The following is a 20,718-nucleotide window of genomic DNA, read 5'->3' as shown; positions in this document are numbered from 1 at the left end:
AGTAGTCATATATTGATGTGAGAGTTGGACTATAAAGAAAGCTGAGCACCAAAGAATTGATGTTTTGAACTGTGGTGTTGGAGAAGACTCTTGAGAGTCCCTTGGACTGCAAGGAGATCCAACCAGTCCATCCTAAAGGAGATCAGTCCTGAGTGTTCACTGGAAGGACTGATGCTGAAGCTGAAACTCCAATACTTTGGCCACCTGTTGTGAAGAGCTGACTCATCTGAAAAGACCCTGATGCTGGGAAAGATTGAGGGCAGGAGGAGAAGGGGATGACAGAGGATGAGATGGTTGGATAGCATCACCGACTCAATGGACATGAGTTTGGGTAGGCTCTGATAGGTGGTGACGGACAGGGAGGCCTGGTGTGCTGCAATTCATGGGGTCGCAAAGAGTCAAACATGACTGAGCAACTGAACTGAATTATCAAAAAATGTTATTTTCTACAGTTTGAGATCTCTTCAGAATTTGCCGGCTTTAAATGTGTTGCTGTTATTGTGTTTGTTTATAATTCTAAATGAATATTTAATTTCCTATCTAATAATTTGAATTTTTTTAATAAAAAAGGGCCTCCAAATCTGTATGAGCTTCAGGCCCGTAGATCTGCCCCTCAGTTGAAGTGAGCACCTTGCCCCTGCATGCTGGTGGTGGATGTGATAAAACCTAATAAACTTGTCCTTTAAGCTGCCTTGGTCTCCTGAAAACCAAATCTGCTTATTATTAAGTCAGCAAATGTACTGTTGATGGATTTAGTGACTGTGTAGGAATCTGTGTGGCCAGACGGATAAATCATACATCATTTAAAGGTTTTTGATCTCTAACAGTGTTTTGGAAGAAGCTGTTCTTTAAAAGAAATTAGGGAGAAGGGTACATCATGGACAGGGAGAGAAATATATAAACAATCAATTATGATTAACCATGCTAGACGAAGGGTGATTTATCTTTTATTTCCCTCTATAGGAAATACTACAAAATCATTGTCATGGGAAGCGGTGATTAAGCAGATCTTGTCTAACAGAGCCAGTCTGGCTTGGCTCAATATAACCTCAGAATCCATTTCTTCTTTCTCAGCAAGGGCATTGCTGCAAATAGAATGGTACGTGGTTTCATGTAGATGATGCAAAAAGCTTATGGAAGCTATTACAAACACACTCGGGTCTCTGTGCATGCTGAATCTCACTCACAGCTTCGCAGCTTATAGGTAAGGGATTTACCCCTATAGCTTAGGGAGAAATCAATCCTTACAATGACAGGTATGCTCTTTTGTCCTATGCATCGTATTTCCTGCACCACTTCAAACAATCTCGGTATTTACAAAACATCATTTAAAAACTGCTCATTTAAATTCTCTGCTCCAAGTGTCTTTGGTCATATCTTAGATTCACAGGATATCAATTGGTTTACTAAGAAGAAAATTGGAGCCATAAAAGTTTGGTTAACACTGGTATACACAACAGTAAGTCTTCTTGGAGTTTGAATCTCTCAGTGCAAGGTATAGAAGAATGTAGTTTGCAGTGCTGCCCAAATTATTTGATCACACAAACCTTTTTTGTAATGAGGAAAATGGGCTATAACCCTGAAAAATCCTGCTTTGGTCTAAAATAAAGGGAGTTAATGGGATGTAAATGCTTTATAGAATATAAAAATTAAATGAGTTATATGATACTATGATAAAAACTATTATTATTATTATGACCACCATGTTCAAAGGAATCGATTGATTATCTCATTTCTTTCTACTGGGACCATTCAAACTATTTGTTTACGAGAAAAAGATGAACTAAGACAGATGTATTTGCTCTCATAATTTTCCTCTGTGGTAGTTTTCTTTTAAAAAGAGGTTAAGAAACAACTATACAAGCTTTTAGTTATGAAGCTTCTATCTGCTGCCTCAGTACTTTCACTACTTTTTTGAGATTTTTCCACTACATTTATTAATATTAAAGAACAGTGACTGTCAATGCAATCTCTATCAAATCCCATTGGCATTTTTGAAGAAATTAGATAATTCATTCTAAATTTCATATGGAATCTAAAAGCACCCTGGATAACCAAATGATTTTGAAAAATAAGAACAAAGATGGAAGTCCCATGGGTCTTAATTTCAGAAAATATTACAAAGCTACAGTAATAAAAGCTTGGTGGTAGTAGACAAACAAGTAGACCAATGGAATAGAATAAAGAACCCAGAAATAAGTCAACTCATATATAGCCAAATTATCTTTGACAAAGATACCAAGGTCACCCAGTGGGGAAAGAACAGTCTTTTCAACAAATGGTGTTAGGAAAATTGGATATGCACATACAAAAGAATGAAGTTGGACTCTCATCTTACACCATATACGAAATTAAATCAAAATGGATTAAAGCTCTAAACATGAGACCTGTACAACTCCTAGGAGAAGAAGGGGGAAAGTTTCATGAGATTGAATGTGGTAATAATTTTTTGGATGTGATACCCAAAGTACAGGCAACCAAAGCATAATAGGCAAATGTGTGTGTGTGCAAGATTGCTTCAGTCCTGTCTGACTCTGTGTGACCCTATGGACTATATAGCCTACCAGGCTCCTCTGTCCAAGGGATTCTCCAACCAAGAATATTGGAGTGGGTTGCCATGCCCTCTTTCAGTGAATCTTCCTGACTCAGGGATCGAACCTGTTTCTCTCAGGTCTTCTGCATTGGCAGGTGGGTTCTTTACCACTAGAGCCACCTGGAAAGTCCCAGTAGGCAAATGAGACTACATCAAACCTAATGACACAACCATAAAGTGAAAAGGCAACCTATAATGGAGTAAATATTTGCAATTCATATATTTGAAAAGGAATTAATATCCTGTGTATATAAAGAACTTCTACAACAACAATCTTGAGAAAGAAAAACAGAGCTGGAAGAATCATACTCCCTGACTTCAGACTATACTACAAAGATACAGTCATCAAAACAGTATGGTACTAGCAGAAAAACAGAAACCCAGATAAGTGGAACAAAATAGAGAGCCCAGAAATGAACCCAAGCACTCACCATGAATTACTCTATGAAAGGAAGCAAGGACATGTAATGGAGAAAAAACAGTCTTTCCATAAGTGTGCTGGAAAAAAAACTGGACACTGTATGTAAAAGAATAAACTTAGAGCATTCTTTAATACCATATATGAAAATAAACTCAAAATGGATTAAAGACCTAAATGAAAGATTGGAAGCCATAAAATTCCCAGAAGAAAACAGGCAGAACACTCTTTGACATAAATCATAGCAGTATTCTTTTAGATCTGTCTTCCAAAGCAAAGAAAATAAAAACAAAAATAAAAAAATGGGACTTAATTAAAATCTTTTGCATAGCAAAGGAAACCACTGATGAAACAAAAAGGTAATCTAGTGAATGGGAGAAAATATTTACCAATGATATGATCAACAAGTACTTAATATCCAAAATATATAAACAGCTCATACAACTCAACATCAAAAACAGCAAACAACCTGATTAAAAGATGGGCAAAATACCTGAACAGACATTTCTCCAAAGAAGACATACAGATGCCAACAGGCACATGAAAAGATGCTCAACATTATTAACCATCAGGGAAATACAAATCAAAACCGCAAAGGGAAATCACCTCATATCTGTCAGAATGGCTATCATTGAAAAGAACACAAATGAAGATGTGGAGAAAAGAGACCCTTATACACTGGGAATGTAAATATAAATGTTGGTAGAAATGTAAATTAGTGCAGTCATGTGGAAAAACAGTATAAGAATTTCTCCAAAAGCTGAAATCAGAACTACGATACTCCTGAGTAGGTATCTGAGAACAAAAACACTAATTCAAAAAGATACATGTACCCCAATGTCCATAGCAGCATTATATACAACTGCCAAGATACGGAAGCAATCTAAGTGTCCATCAACAAATGAATGGATAAAGAAGATATGGTGTATATAGACACAATGCACTACTACTCAGCCACAAAACAATGAAATTTTGCCATTTGCAGCAACATGGATGGACTTGGAGGATATTATTCTAAGTGAAATTAGTCAGACACAGAAAGAAAAATACTCTATGATACCACTTATATGTGGAATCTAAAAAAATACAACAAAAAAATGAATACTGAAAAAGGAACAGTCTTACAGATACAGAGAACAAACTAGTGGTTATCACTGTAGATATAAAAGTGGGAAGAGCAATATAGGGGTAGAGGATTAAGATGCACAAATTGTATATATAAAATAAGCTATAAGGACATCTTGTACAATGTGAGGAATACAGCCAATGTCTTATAATAACTATAAATGGAGTATACCTTTAAAAATTGTGAATCGCTATATTGTACACCTGTAACTTATATAATATTGCACATCAACTATACATAAAAAAAAGGTAAAACGGTTGTTACCAGGGGCAAGGAGGAGGGGGGAAGGGGGTTGTTTAATGGGTATAAGGTTTCAGTTTTGCAAGATGAAAAACTTCTGGAGTTCTGTTTCAAAGCAATATGAATATATTGAAAGCTACTGAACTATACACTTGAAAATGGTTAAGATGACAATTTTTATGTGTGTTTTTTTTTACTATAAATAAAAGCAGACTGTCCTGGAGATATTCAAAGATGAGCTGAGGATATTTACATCCATACCTTCTAATACTTCTCCTGTTCACCTTTGTTCTGATCAAATGCAGTTCTTTAAATAAATTCCTCTTGAAGCCAGAATACTTAAGAGATTATGAACAGAAAACAAGAGAGCTGAAGAGTGAGAATTTCACAATGGGTCTGAAATGTTTTTATTTGAAATTCCCTTTGATTTCAAATTTTGCTATTGGTGATTAAACACATCAAGGACTTGCCTGACTCACACACGTCTGGGAAACCTTTCACTACAAAGATCTTTGCAAAGTATTCAAGAGACGCTCAGAGGTTAGGCCTTCTCCTCACCCCCCTTGAGTCCATGAGTACCTACAGCATCTTCTTTTTCAGTTGAAGGGATGGTTATTTTATGTATAGACTTATACCATCTTTGGGGGCTTCCCAGGTGGTGCTAGGGATAAAGAAGCCACCTGACAATTCAGGAGACATAAGAGACAGGGGTTCAGTCCTTGAGTTGGGAAGATCCCCTGGAGGAGGGCATGGCAACCCACTCCAGTGTTCTTGCCTGGAGAATCCCATGGACAGAGGAGCCTGGTGGGCTACAGTCCATAGAGTCACAAAGAAACGGACACGACTGAAGCAACTTAGCACATACCATCTTTGGCCTTTACACTCTCTAGAGCTTAAGACAGTCCTGGTATTAGGTTGGAAACTCCAATGCCTTTAGTATTTCACAACTTTCAGGTAGTCTTTAGAGTCTGGGGATTCACTGCTGTGATAGTGCTACCAAAACCACAAGTTCATGTGCCTGATGCATGGTGAGGTCACACAAAACTAAAATGTTGGAGTTTGGAACAGAGAAAGTTTTATTACAGGGCCATGCAAGGAGATGGGAGGCTCATGCCCTAAGAGGCACAAAGTTACTGAAAACTTTTAGCAAAGATCTTTTAAAAGCAAAAGGTGAGGGAGGAACATGGCTAACTGTTGTAAACTTCCTGGTGGTCAGATCCTTTGCTCTTGAAGTCAGGTCCTGGGGCAGGTAATGATGTTCCTGTAAATCTCTACCAAATGAATGTTATTCTCTATCCTGACAAGAAAGGGCAAGGTTCCAAAGTACAACTTTCACCCTCCAAGGTCCCAGTCCTAGCTAAAAGGAGGCAGAGCTCAGCTGCCAGTGCACTCAGGGTTAGGTCCCCAGACTCTGCCCAGCTGTCACCTCTGAGGGAGCCAGGTGCCCAACCCAACTGGCCCTCAGGCTCCTCAGGTCACCCAAAGGGGAGAGACCAGGTCCCACAGACTGTGACCCAGGCAGACTGCCACTACTATTAGGTCACTGCGACAGGGACAGGGGAGAGGTTCACCACTGCCTCAAGGCCTGGGCGGAGGCTAGTGGAAGGCCTTAGTGAGGGCTCTGGAGCTCTGCAGGACACGGTTCCCAGCCTGTTCTCTGGGCCCCCACCAAGCTCACCTGCTGGTCTAAGGCGGGGTGAGCTGGAGGGCTTCCAGGAGAAGCCAGGATTCGCCTCTTACCTGACTCTTCATCGCACAACCACTACTCCACTGTGGTCTGATTCCCCTCACTAACTAGAATTCCTTAACAGTTGGTCACTTGTGGGCGGGGCCCACTGCTGCAGTGTCCACTGGCTGAGCAGGACCCATTGCATGGTAACAGGGATGAGTAATGACCCAGAGCAACGGGTTAAGGGCTTGGGCTCACTGTGCTCTGCTATAATAGAAGGCCAGAACAAACCTTACTGAAAAATGGAATATGATTGCTGCATTATTTACTCCTATTTGCGGCATCCAAGAAGCTGCCTTTCTTATTAAAAATATTGTACCCCTTTTACTCACCCCCCCTTTTTTAACCTTTTTTGCAGTGAAGATGGTGGAAATTCAGACTGAGCGTAGGTACCAAAAGCAACCGATCATTCTTTCAAAATAAGAAGATGGTCCTGCTTAGGGGAAACTGGCAAGGAAAAGCTCCTGCAATACTACAAAAATATTGGTTTGGGCTTCAAGACACTGAAGAAGGCCATGGAGGGCACCTAGATTGACAAGAAGTGCTGGTAATATCTTTATACCTCTTAATATCTTAATAATAATATATTAATATTAAAATAATATTAAAATAGTAAATATAATATTAAATTAAATTAAAATTTTAAAAATATTAAAAATAATATCTTAATTACCTTTACTGGTAATATCTCCGAGGGCAGATCCTATCTGGTATGGTGACCAAGATGAAGATGCAGAGGACCCTGTCATCAGCCGAGACTACCTCCGAACATCCAAAAGTACAAGTGCACCTTTCCCCTCACCTCGATGGAGAAGGCAATGGCACCCCACTCCAGTACTCTTGCCTGGAAAATCCCATGGACGGAGGAGCCTGGTAGGCTGCAGTCCATAGGGTCGCTAAGGGTTGGACACGTTTGAGAGACTTCACTTTCACTTTTCACTTTCATGCATTGGAGAAGGAAATGGCAACCCACTCCAGTGTTCTTGCCTGGAGAATTCCAGGGAAGGGGGAGCCTGGTGGGCTGCCGTCTATGGGGTCGCACAGAGTCGGACATGACTGAAGTGACTTAGCAGCAGCAGCAGCAACAGCAACAGAAATGGTGTCCAGAACTACGACCCCAAGCAAGACAGTGCGCTCCAATGTGTTCAAGGTTACCAAGGCTGCCGGCACCAAGAAGTTCCAGAAGTTCTGATACTACACCCCTGTCCACTGTCCCAAACAAAATAAAGTTATTTTCCAAGTCAAAAAACAAACAAAACCATACACTTTTCTGGGCACTTGTGTCATCCTCCTCCGTCCGGATTGTCCTTCGGTGCGAAGGTCACGGACAAGATGGCTCTGCCCGTGCAGGTCCATCTCGGGTCATCAAGCTCAGCCATTGCTCTTAAGTGTGTTTCTCGGCGGGCGGCCTACAGCACTGAGTGCTACCATTACCTGAAAACCCAGGCAGAAGAGGAGAGGAGTATAGCAGCTGAGAAGAAAAAGAAGCCGGATGAGCAGAGGCTCATTGAGAGAGAACTGGCAGAAGCAGCCCAAGAGGACAGTGTGTTAAAGTGAGCCTGCCTGTCTCCAGAGCAGTATGGCAAATAAAACTGGCTGTGTTCTGTGAAAATAAATAAATAAATAAAATAAAAATACTGTACCTTACTTTTGTTCTTCAAAGAAGATCCGTAGCTCCAAGAGAAAGCTTTAACGCATTTGCTACCTAAGTATTTTTTTTTAAATAGCATCTAATCAAAGGGCAGACTTTTGTAAGTGGAAAACTTTTTTCTCTATCCACCATACAGAGTTGATGGAAACGGTCCCAACCTTTTGGAGAAAAGTACGTTTCCTGCATGTCCGGTTTACCTTGCCTTTGCTGTACAAAGGTTGCCAAGTGATAACAGGGTAAGCAACTGCTTTTTAGAAGTGAGCCTGCAGTGAGTTGGCTTGGAAGGCTCAATCTTTTTGTTGCTCAGATCTTTTCAAAGAGATACAGGTTTTGGAGACAGAGCCTCTCCTCACCAGGGAAAATGTATGAGGCTAAAATTGCCCCCACTTTAATCTCTGGGAGCCATTCAAGATTATAGATGCCAGTAATCCTTCAGGATATATTTATAGCAGATAAGAACATTTCCCCTAACCCCACTGCTATTATTATAACAAACAAATCAACAATAAGCCCTTCATATTGCCTATTAAGTTCTGGGGTTCCACCTCGCCTGCACGGATTCACTGGCAGGGGAAGGAGAAAGGAGGGAGCCACGACGCAGCACGCCTGTGTGACGCCTTACTCTTTCGGAGCCCTTCTCCCTTCAAACCCCTCCCAGGTAGGGCTAGTGCTCCTCATACATCCGTGTGTGTGCGCTAGGTGCTTCAGTTGTGTCTGACTCTTTGCAACCCTATGGACTATAGCCTGCCAGGCTCCTCTGTCTGTGGGTTTCTCCAAGCAAGAATACTGAAGTGGGTTGCCATGCCTTCCTCCAGGGGCTCTTCCCTATACAGGGATCAAACCCGCATCTCCTGCACTGGCAGGAGGGTTCTTTACCACTAGCGCCACCTGGGAAGCCCACTCTCCTCACGAGTCCCTCTCTTTTCCAAGATGGTACTCACCCTCCTGCTTCCTTAGAGCCATAAAAGCACAGCCGCTCTGGGAAACACTTGCACACACCTGTGAGGGTTGGAAAATACATTTGTTGTCGTTAACAGGTGTATGTTACTCCACATTATCCAATTAACCTATTGTTTCCTATGGCTGGTCTCATGGTGCCATATGAATGAATGGCGGACCACAGTTAAAACAAATAATGGGAAATGAAATACCTTCTCTAATGCTAGGTGCAATATTTTATGCCCCGAATTTATAAGCATCCCCTTCCCCATTTTTCTTTTCTTTTTCTGATTAACTGACCATTGCTTGGACAAAGTCAAATTGCATAAGAAAACTTCTACTGTTCTTCTTCTTTAAGATGTTTTCCTTTCTTTCTTTTTTAATTAAAAGCAAAAGAACAAACTTATTTTCGTAACTCAGTCACCTCTCTTCCACTTTTAAACATCACCTTTTATGGGGGTAACGGTTCAGTCATTTTGGGATTCTGGTTCTCTTCCTTTCACTCTGAATGGCACATGGATTCAAGGAAAGCAGAGGCAAGAGGTGGGAAAGAGCGAGAGGGTCCTTCCTGGCCCCTGCTCAGGTGACTGTCATCTGACCTTGGCTCTTGGTGCACCTAATGCTGTGCTGCTGTGATTTCTGCTCTTGAAGTCTACCTGCCTCCTCCCCCTCTGAACCAGGATCTCCCTCTGAACTGACTTCTGCACCCCACCCAGGGCTCAGGATGTTCCACATGCAATCCTGGAACTCTTTGGAGCATCAAGCAACTGGTGGTGGGATGAGGTATGTCTGAGCCTCTCTGCACTGATCTGCCCCAGCACCATTTTACTCCCTTCTCTGGGTTTGGAATCTTCCCAGGATACACTCTGAAAATGGCACACAAACCTTCATGCTAAAATAAGCTACTATTACCTCCCAACTCCAGATTTTACTTCAAGAGTGGTTCAACAAGCAAAGGTTTTGCAGGATTTCCCTGGTTGTCCTGTGGCTAAGAATCTGGCTTCCCAGGGCAGGGGACCTGGGTTTGGTCTCTGGTCAGGGAACTAGATCCCACATGCTATAAGTAAATGATCCTGCTGTAACTAAGACCAAGTGAAGCCAAATAACTAAATAAATATGGAAAAAAAGTTTTGCAAATGTATCTGAATGTATTTGCTCTCTCCATTTCCAAGATTGTCCCCACATCTTAACTTGGGTTTCCCCAGAAACAGACCTTGAGAAAAGAGGTGATTCCCAAGGACCCAGCAGTAGGGGAGAAGGAATAGGAAGCAGGGAAGGAAAGATAGCCACTGAAGGGTGCACTGTCAATCCAGCCATCGCTCTGGCTGGGGCTAAATTCTGATGGGGAGACTCTGAGAGCAGAGAGAAGACACATGCCTCAGAATCAACTCACTCAAGGGGAGAGGGAGCTGGGATACATGAATCCCCATTAGTCAGGGGTGGAGGGCTGATCTCCGGGTCAGGGAAGGAGTCAGGGGAGGGGGCTGAGTGCGTGTATTAATTCCTCAGTGCTTCAGGCAGCAAAGGAGATTCGGCCACAGGAGAAAGTTGTCAGGAAAATAAATACAGGTATTGGCAGTTTCTCTGACAAGAAATCTGCTTTTACATTATTTTATATTTTCTGATAGTTTCCGACTGGTGAATAGCAACCCACTGGAGGGCCAGAAAGGATACTGAGCCCTCAGCCTTTTTGCAGCTATGGAGGGCCTGGGACAGCTGCAACCTAAGGGCCAGTCACCAACTGTGAGCAGCTTTGAGGGGGCTACAGAGCGGCTGTGGCCAAGAGAACAATGGCCCCTAAAGCTGTACACATCCTAATCCCTAGGTTAGGGTCCTTAAGAGGGAGACAAGAGGATCAGAGTCAGGGTAGAAAGGGATGTCAACTCAGAGTGATGTGGCCCCGAGCCATAGAATGCCAGCAGCCTCTAGAAGCTAGAAAAGGCAAGGGAATGAGCTTCCCCCTAAAAGCTTCGGAAGGAATACAGCTTTTGATTTTAGCTAAACTTACCAGATGGCCCTGGGTAAGCAATTTGGACCTTTGTGTTCTGTATTAGCACACTGATCATAAAATGGAAATAGAAAAATCAAGGCATTGCAAAATAATGCTTCAAAAATTGGCAAATTTAAGAGCATAAAAGCCATTTTTCAAGTTTCTTATATAAAAAAATGTCAAGACACCAGAGTTTGTGAGCTTCTTACATGTCTCCAAACTTGTTTAGACTTGATTCTGTTTAGCTCTGGTATGCAGACACTTGATTGGCCTTAGTGACTGTCCGCTGACACAGAACCCAATGGTAGCGCCAATCAACCTGCCACCTGGTATAAGCTCTGGGGCATTAAACACTTCACAGCTTTGTATAAGTGATAACAAATACACAGGATTACCAACAACTGGAACCTCTGGCTTTCCTCTTTTGGTGGCACCTCTAATAATTACACTTATAAAATACTGAAAAATTTCAAGAGCAATTTCTAATAGTCCCCGGGAGGCATGACAGACCATCAGAACATAAAGTAGCAACAAGTACGGAAACATCAAAGTCCAGTGAAACAAGAACACCTGTGAGGAAATGGGATAAATTAATTACATGAAGTATAAAATTGACCTACTTATTCTTTTTTTTAAAACTGATAGTGAAACAAAATTAAAACAAGCAATAGGTAGAGGAATGATTTTAACACCTACAATGATCTTCTTGAAGAGAAAAAATAAATTCTTAAAAATTTTTTATTCCTTCATAAACATGAATGTTAACAGAATAAAAGTATTTGCCTGGGTGATAAAAATGTGTTCTTTAATAAAGAACACCAATTGTTTAAAGGCTTTATGCTTAATAGGATGTGAAGTCACCAGCTAATAGTATTTTGTAAAATATTTTTTGAGGATGATGGCCTACAAAATTTCTGAGAATCAGCCTTGGAGAATTAATCCAAAATATGGAAAAGGCTATATGATGAAAATTTTAATTGCCATATGATTTGTAGTAGCCAAATATTTTACCCAAATATCCACTGATGGAAGAATGCTTAAGGAAATTCAGTTCAGTTCAGTTCAGTCGCTCAGTCGTGTCCAACTCTTTGTGATCCCATGAATTGCAGCATGCCAGGCCTCCCTGTCCATCACCAACTCCCAGAATTTACCCAAACTCATGTCCATTGAGTCAGTCAAACTTATATATATAAGTTTGGGGTTTGGGGATTCAGGACAAAAGCCTTGAAAAATGCTTTTTCCTTCTCTCCCCACACCAATCCTGCTGGCCTTACCTTCACATACAGAATCCAACAAGTCTCACCCAATCCAAGCACTGTTTTCTCTCTAGCCTCTTTAGCCAGAGCCCCCTTCCCAGGTTTGCTGCTTCTAAATTTGCTCCCTCTAAGCTATTCTTCACACATCAATAACTGTGATTCTTTTCAGACCTAAATCGATTATGTACTTCTCTGCTCAAAACCCTTCAATGGATTCTCATTTTTACTCTAACAAGTCCAGATCATCCCTACCCTGACCTCCTCTGTGGCCTCCTATCTTGTCCTTTCCCCTAGCTCACTCTGTTCTGCCATTGGCTTCCTGGCTGTTCCTGGAATGCATGGACTATGTTCCCACCGCAGGACATTTGCACATGCAATTCACTCCTTAGGGTATTCTTCCTTTGAAGACCCACATGATTCTGTGCTTCACTTCCTTAAGTTCTTTGTTCACATGTTACTTTATTAGATGTGCCTTCCTGGCCACCTTATTCAAAAAAAACAAACCATCCATTCCACAGTCCAACACACCCTGTCTTCCTATCTTGCTACATTTTTCTTTGTAGGACTTTAGACTTACTTTCATATTATTGTTGTTGTTCAGTCACTTAGTCATGTCCGACTCTCTGCTGCCCCATGTACTGCAGCACACCAGGATTCCTTGTCCTTCACTATCTCCTGGAGTTTGCTCAGACTCATGTCCATTGAGTCGGTGATGCTATCCAGCCATCTCATCCTCTGTCTCCCCCTTCTCCTCTTGCCCTCAATCTTTCCCAGAATCAGGGTCTTTTCCATCAGGTGGCCAAAGGATTGGAGCATCAGTCCTTCCAATGAATATTTAGGCTTGATTTCCTTTAGGATTGACTGATTTGATCTCCTTGCTGTCCAAGGGACTCTCAGTCTCACATAGTTCAAAAGCAGCAGGTCCTCAGCACTCAGCCTTCCTTATGGTCCAGCTCTCACATCTATACATGACCACTGGAAAAACCTGGAATTTCGGTACATGACTTTTCTGGAATTTACAGTCATGTAGGAAAAACTAGGAAATTTCCAGTAGTCATTTTACTATTAAATACTTTCGTTTATTTTTTTATATCACACATACACGTGACTACAAGCTCCATGAAGACAAGCATTTTGTTTTGTTCACTGTCTGTTTTATATCACCAGCCTCAAAAACACTGTCTGACACATAGTAGACACCATAAATAGTAATTTGAATGAATAAATCAAATTGAAGTGAAGCAAGTTATGTGCATTATTACCCCAAATATGTAAAAACATTTGCTTATAAGAATAAATTTAGTGATAGGAATAGTTATGCCAAAGTTTTGGGACATAACTCTCTTTTCTGAAGTTTCTTTAAAGTAATTGCACTATTTCTATACATATTTAAAAATCAGCATCATTTGCCTATTATAATAAGTATTAAGATACCCTAATGCAATAAATCAGATATTTTCTGATTGATTTTCAGATATTTTCCTAGAACATTTTTTTCAAGTTTGTTTAATGGATTTTACTTGAAAAAAATGCACAGTGAGCTGATATGCCTTATCCCAGGGAATTTTGGTGGCTTGTGATTGCAAACCCCCATAAATTGATCACATTAAAAGATAAACATTTAATTCCAGAATAGCTTTAGATTTACAGAAAAATTGCAAAGATAACACAGAGAATTCCCATCTGCTCCACACTGTTCCATCTATTATTAATATCTTTCATTAATATGCCACATTTCTCTTATTAGCCAACATTGATACATGATTATTCACTCAAGTCCATGCCTTATTCATATGTTCTCACTCTTTACCTAATGTCTCTGTTTTGGTTCCAGTCTCTCCTCCAGGATATCATACCACATTAGTCATCCTGTCTGCCTAGGCTCCTTTTGGCTGTGACTATTTCTTAGACTTTCCCTCTTTTTGATGATCTTAGCAGTTCTGAGTGGTATTGGTTAGCTATTTTGTAGAATGTCCTCCTATTGGGATTTGCTTTGTGTTTTATTCCATGATTAAATGGATTATGGATTTTTGAGAGGAATATCATGGAAAGTGCCATTGTCAACACATCATATCAAGGGTGCATGCGTGCTAGCTAAGTTGCTTCAGTCGTGTCTGACTCTGCGACTCCATGGACTGTAGACCACAGATTCTTCTCTATATGCCACTTCTTCTTTATCCATTCATCTGTTAATGAACATTTAGGCTGCTCCCATATCTTGACAATTGTGAAAAATGGTGCTATGAACATCGAAATGCTTGTATCTTTTAAAATGAATGGTTTTGGGGGTTTTTTGGATATATACTCAGGAGTGGAATTGTTCGGTCATATAATAGTTTTATTGCATGAATACTCTTAATTTTATCTTTGCAATATACGGCAAAGAGTTCTAGCTCCTAAAGTTATGTTAATTGTTATGCTTTCTCTTGATGAAGACAATTCCAATTCTTGTCCACCCCACACTCCCATGGGTACTCCTGCCAGGCCCTGACGTGGTATGTCCAGTTGTCTACAAAATTAAGTCCAGCCTTGCTACTATGGTTCTGAGCTTTCCTGGACAGCAAGTAACTGCTGAAGCAGGCTACTTCCAATGCCTTCAGCATGTACTGTACGCTTTCCCTGCTGCTGCCTTGACAGTCTTTTTCTCTGCCTCTTCCTTAAATCCCCAGTTCACTGAACATGAGTCTGCAGAAATTTCCCTCATCCCACAGCAGAAATAACTTCTCACTCGTCGTTCTCACCAGACTTGTAACTGGACCACAGACCTGCTTCATTTTGTCTCCTGGTTTTGCACATCGGTGTAATATCCTCTATTAAACTCCCGGTTTCTGGAAGTCAGCTTATCTTATCACACAGCCATAATGCCTTCCAGAATAGTACTTCAATAAATGTCAGATTGAATCAACCCAGTTTGTATTTGAAAATGTCAACTGTTTGATTGACTCATTTCCTAGTTGCTTCTGAGTGGCGTTATCCATCTATACATTTATTCTTCCAATATTACCAATGAAATTTCACTTTGTCCTCCTATTTCATGCAGGGCTTTATTTATTTCAGCTGACAGATCAATAATGCATGGTGAGATTCACAGGTCAGGCCTCCTACCTGGTCCTTCTGACAGGGATCCTACCTGTATCTCTACCTTTGAAATAATGGAAGAGTTGGACCACTCTACCTCTTTTGGCTGGGTCACCTTGGAGTGGTGACACAAATCCTCTGGGCCTCTGTCACAGGGCATTTGAGAAAATTATTGAGGTTAGGAATAGAAACTCTTGACCATAAATAGTAAGTATTAACAGGGGCTGGGAACTCTGTGTATGTTATGTGTACATCATGTTCACTCTTCACAACAGACTTAGGCGGTAACTATTCTTATGCCCATTTTACAGTTCAGAAAACAGGCACAGAGAAGCTAGCTAGCAATCCAACACTATACAGAAGGTGAAGAACAGATCTCAAATTCAGACCCAGAGCAGTCAATCCCCACTCTCTGTTCCCCACTAAGTCCTTTGTGAGATAGCTGCCCCCAAAACTTAAATATAGGCTCTATTTATATGGAGGGAATATATACAGGAGATTACCTGAAACCACTGTTGCCTCACATTTTCTCAGGTCCTCAAAAAGAAAATGACTCAGCAAATACTAAGTGTCTAATATATTCAAGGCATGACCAGGATTCTTGCAAAGTCAATTCAAATCCTAATATAAATGAGTTCCTTGTTTCTGACATAAGACCTCTTTCAACAGATCTTTCACTGCAGTGGAAACTCCTGCTTGAAGGACCAGACTTCACTACACGCTGCTGCAGGTAACACTGTGAGCACTGGGCTTTACAGTCTGTAAGAGAAGATGCCTGTGGTCTGTGTCATGCAAACTCATACTCTTCATCAATAGTTTCTCATTCCATGGATCAAAACCCCATGTCACACCCTGGGAGTCCTAAAAGTGAATGACTGGTACTAGGATATAAAATCGGAGAAGGCAATGGCACTCCACTCCAGTACTCTTGCCTGGAAAATCCCATGGACAGAGAAGCCTGGTAGGTTGCAATCCATGGGGTCGCTAAGAGTCGGGCATGACTGAGCAACTTCACTTTCACTTTTCATTTTCATGCATTGGAGAAGGAAATGGTTACCCACTCCAGTATTCTTGGCCTGGAGAATCCCAGGGACGGGGAGCCTGATGGGCTGCCATCTATGGGGTCACACAGAGTCGGACACGACTGAAGTGACTTAGCATTAGCAGGATATGAAATAACTGGAAACGCTGGTTTAAAAAAAAAAAAAAAAACTAGTCAAATAGAGTAAATTCCAGTCTTAACCCAAATTCTGGCAGTTGGCAGTTGATTATGACCCCATCAACAGAATATATTACTGAAAAAATCCAAGCCTGGTCTTCTCAAAGAGTGCGGTGGTATCTAAGTACCATGAGCTATAGGAGACCATAACTGTTAGCTAATTACTTTGACTAGTAATGCTGACGACTTTCCTTGCACAGTTAATACTTGGGAAATGTTCTGCTTTTGGTTTCATTTTAACCAAACCAGTGGCTATTGTGTAAATCCTCAACCAGGGGTGATTATGCCCCGATGGGACATTTTTGGTTGTCACCGCTGGAAAGGGTTGCTACTAACATCAAGTGCATGGAGGCCAGAGATGCTGCAAAACATCTGACAATGCACACACCAGCACCCCCAGCAAAGAATTCTCCAGCTCAAAATGTCAACAGCTGAGGCTGAGAAACCCTGGTGGAGCCACATGCTCCATTCCTCAGTTCTTTCACTCAGTGGTGAGAATGCATAATAGAGTGACATTTTGAAATCTTAAATGTTTTGTCCAAATGCACACCACATGTAAATGTGTAGATCTTCTTCGGAACACTTTCAGTCCCCTTTGGCACGGAGGTTGCCAGTGTCTTAGGAACTGGGTGGGTGGGATGGACAAGGACCTAAATGCACACAAGCCCCTCATGTTTCTGAATTTCTCTTCTGCCCATGCCCTGTTTAAAAATTTATTTCTTGGGCTTCCCTGGTGGCTCAGTGGTAAAGAATCTGCCTGCCAGTGTAGGAGACACGGGTTTGATCCCTGAACCAAAAAAATCCCACAGGCCAGGAACAACTAATCCGTGCACCACAACTCTTGAGCCTGTGTTCTAGAAACCCATGTGCAGCAACTACTGAGCAACATATTGCAGCTACTGAAGCCTGCATGACCTACAGCCCCTGCTCCACAACAAGTAAAGCCTGCCCACTGCAACTAGAGACTAGTCCCCACTCTCTGAAACTAGAGAAAAGCCCTCGCAGCAACCAAGACCCAGCACAGTCAAAACTATAAATACATTAAAAAAAAAAAAAATTTCCCCCTATATCAGCATTATCTATCTTCTCGGCTTAGGGCTGCTCAGGGCTTAAAATATTTAGAAGAACCAGTTTAAAATTGTGCTGTACATGCAATTTCAAAGGCTTTTCACAATCAAACAGGTAAAGGAGGGAAAGAGAGGAGAGGACAGGAAGAGGACAGGACCTTAACTCTGTCCACAATAGGTTGGTTTGTGAAACTGTACTATTCCAAGGCCAGACTAGGGTCTTCTTCTGATGTTCATTACCCTGCCCTCTGTTTGTCACAGCCTCCATCACAAAATGATACACTTTTTTTTAATATAATTTTTTTTAATTTACAGTAAAATTTAAAACAAGGAAATGGAAAACTCATGGTTTTTAATGAGCCTCACCTAAGGTCTCTCAAAATCACCTAAATCTATCATGTGATTTACCATATCAATCACATTCACTATTCACATAGAGTAAAAGGTCTATTTATTTTCAAGTGTCATAGAAACCTGACAGTTATTTATGACAATTCCAACTTTGGTCTGTACATTGGTGATTTCTTGGTATCTTCCTTTCCTTCAGCTTCTCTCTTCCTTCAGCTTGATTCTCATTCATTCATCCTTTCCACAAATATCCCCTGGGGTATCTTGCTTTCTGCTGCAGAGAATCCAGAGAGAAAGTGGGAACATTCTCATCTCATGGGAACCCAGAGAGCTCTCTCCTTTCCCTTCCCTGCTGGGGCTGGGGAGGTTTTCTCTTCATAGAGTGAGGACCAACCTGGAGAAATAGAGGAACAGAACTTTCTTATTAGGAATATCTAAACATCATCCCTCAGATGCCCATCCTCCATTCCTACCCTGCTGAGCGTTCCTTCAGGAAGTGCTGCTTCTTGCTAACCTGCTCACATGGGCTTCGCTTGGTTTTAATTAATAACATCAAGAAGATCCCTCTCCTGTTACTCATGGTGTTTTCAGCTCTCTGCATGTGTGTGTTAAAAGTTTAAGTCGACCACGGTGGGGAGTGATGCCAGGGGTAGATTTAAGCTGGACCTTGAAATTCTGTGAACCTCTGTGCCAATAACGTTTCCCCTTTCTGGTCTGTAAACATATGCACAGCCACCAAGTAGCGACCTCCATCCCTAAGGGTCAACGTTAGGAAATCAGCGAGTCGGTGTCTTCATGCCTCCTTCAGGAAGCGATATTTCAGGGGAGGAAAACGTACTTTTCAGCTCCCAAATTTTCCTCTAGATGGTTAAAAGGAAAATGCCATCTCTCGGCTTCCACCCTGAGAAGAACGCTGCAGGGCCGCCTGGGCTTTGCTAATAAAAGCGGAAAGTGTAAACGGTTTGGTGATGACTAGCTTTCGCCCTTGGACGGAGAAGCGAGATCACGGTTTTCATGAAGGACAAGAACCTCAGCTGCCGCCACCGCGGAGTCTGCCGCTTCCTCTCCCAGCGCGGGTCCCGTATTACATCACCGGTGAGCTCCTGGAGGGGGCTGGGGAGAGGAGGCTCCACCAGGGTCGTAGCCCCTAACTCCGGAGGATAAACACGAAACAGCAAGGATGTAGCGGGAGGGGGCGCGTGAGAGAGGAGAAGGAAAAAGGAGAACCAGGTTTCCCACTACCCCTCCGAATATGAGGAGGGTGTTGCACTGGCTTCTGGTTCTTAAGCAGCCGCACCCCAAATTTCATTCCCGCATCGCTCCCCCTCCAACTTCCCACCCGCCCACAACTCTCAATTCCGACATCCAAATTGGCAAGGGAAGTCGCCTTGAGAGGTCCAAGGGGGACTGGGCAGAGAGGCTCCTGGGGACTGGGAGGGACCGCGACGCCCGCGCCTCCTCGGGGTAGTGGAGGGGGGGGATGCGGGGGAGGCGGCCGCCGCTGCGCCCCCGCCCGGCACAGCCAGCGGTGCCTCCCCCGCCAGGCGACAGCAGCCGGTCGGGGGCGGCAGAAGCGCCTCCTCCCCGCCCGGAGCCGAGACGGCGGTGCAGGGGGAGCAAGGCGCCTCACCTTGCCCCCGATGAGGGGCGGATCATGCCATGGCAGAGCCGGCGAGCGACAGCGGCGGCGGCGGCTGCGGCGATCGGAGCCCAACCAGCAGTCCCGGGAGCTCTCCTGGAACCGGGGGCACCGCGGGGCGAGCCCGGGACGGCGGGGAGGCGGGGGCCCGGAGCGCAGCGGTGACGGTCCCCGGCCTCCCTCCGCTCGAGGACTACGAGTGCAAAATCTGCTACAACTACTTCGACGCAGACCGGCGCGCGCCCAAGCTGCTGGCGTGCCTGCACACCTTCTGCCAGGAGTGCCTGAGCCAGCTGCAGCTCCGCGCCGCCGCTGCCGCCGCCGCCGCCGCGCCTGAGCGCACGCCGCGCCCGCCGCCCTGGCACGGCCCGCCCGGCGCCATCGCCTGCCCTGTGTGCCGCCACCGCACGCCGCTGCCCGACAGCCGCGTGCACGGCCTGCCCAACAACACTAAGCTCGCCGAGGCCTTTCCGCTGGCCCTCCGCGCCGCGCACGACCCGCTGCCCCAGGACCGCCTCCCGCCGCTGCCCGCGCGCCGCCCAGCGCCCACTTCGGTCCCGTCGGCCGCCGAGGCCACGGCCCCGCCGCCGCCGCAGCCGTCCTCCGAGGACTCCGCCGGAGGACCACGCGCCCGCGCCGGCCTGCGCGCGCCGGGCAACTACGAGAGCTGCCAGAACTGCAAGCGCGCCGCGCTCACCGCCGGCTGCGTGTGCGTTGTCTTCTCCTTCCTCTCCATGGTGGTGCTGCTCTTCACCGGCCTCATCTTCGTCAACCACTACGGCGGCGGCGGCGGCGGCGGGGCCCCCTCGGGGGGCGGGGCGCCCTCTGGTGCAGCCCCCGCAGCCGGCTCGCCCTCGCCCTCGCCCGTGGGGCCCATCTGCCTGTCGGTGGCCAGCATCCTGGCGCTCTTCTCGGTCGTCATCACTTGGATCATCTGCTGGCTCAAGTACCGGCCCGAGGGCGCGGCCCCGGGCTCGGCCGGGGGCGGTGGCGGGCCGAGGGCGCGGGCGGTGGCAGCGGCGAGCGGCGCGCGGAGGAGCGGCACGTAGCGGGGCCGCACGCCTGGCCTCCCTCGCGCACCTCCAGCCCCGCGTGGCCCTAGTGGAGGGGGCCTCTGGTCCCGTGCGATCGAGCTTCTCCGCCCTCTCCCCTTGGGCCTCAGACGCTCACCCCTTCGCCACCCGGCCACTGAGGAGCCTCGGTTTTCCGCCTCTCTGCCCTTTACCGTCCACTTCGTGCTGGGCCAGAGAGGGAAACCGAAGAGGCAGGGATGCTGGTGGGGAGTTACGTCTCTGTGGACTGTTCAAGGTCAGCCCCCTCCATGCACCGTCCTCATCCTCGCCAGAATGCACAACCATCCCTCTCCGGAGTGCGAAGATTTGCATAAAGAGGGGGAAAGAGGAGTGGGACACCCATGGCCTCTCC

The 20,718-nt window shown here is 44.4% G+C and overlaps 1 protein-coding gene across 1 annotated transcript; it reads left to right on the top strand.

The window, feature by feature from the left end:
- Positions 1-19,138: 19,138 nt before the first annotated feature.
- LOC132659336 (RING finger protein 223) lies at positions 19,139-20,342 on the top strand. Its single transcript, XM_060411343.1, has one exon. The coding sequence runs from the start codon at positions 19,314-19,316 to the stop codon at positions 20,340-20,342; it is 1,029 nt and encodes a 342-aa protein (XP_060267326.1). The 5' UTR covers positions 19,139-19,313.
- The last annotated feature ends 376 nt before the right edge of the window (positions 20,343-20,718 follow it).

This window comes from Ovis aries, chromosome 2 (assembly GCF_016772045.2).
Source record: "Ovis aries strain OAR_USU_Benz2616 breed Rambouillet chromosome 2, ARS-UI_Ramb_v3.0, whole genome shotgun sequence".
NCBI classification, from domain to species: domain Eukaryota; kingdom Metazoa; phylum Chordata; class Mammalia; order Artiodactyla; family Bovidae; genus Ovis; species Ovis aries.
Note: the sequence above shows the minus strand (reverse complement) of the source record. Positions and strands in the feature narration are given on the sequence as shown.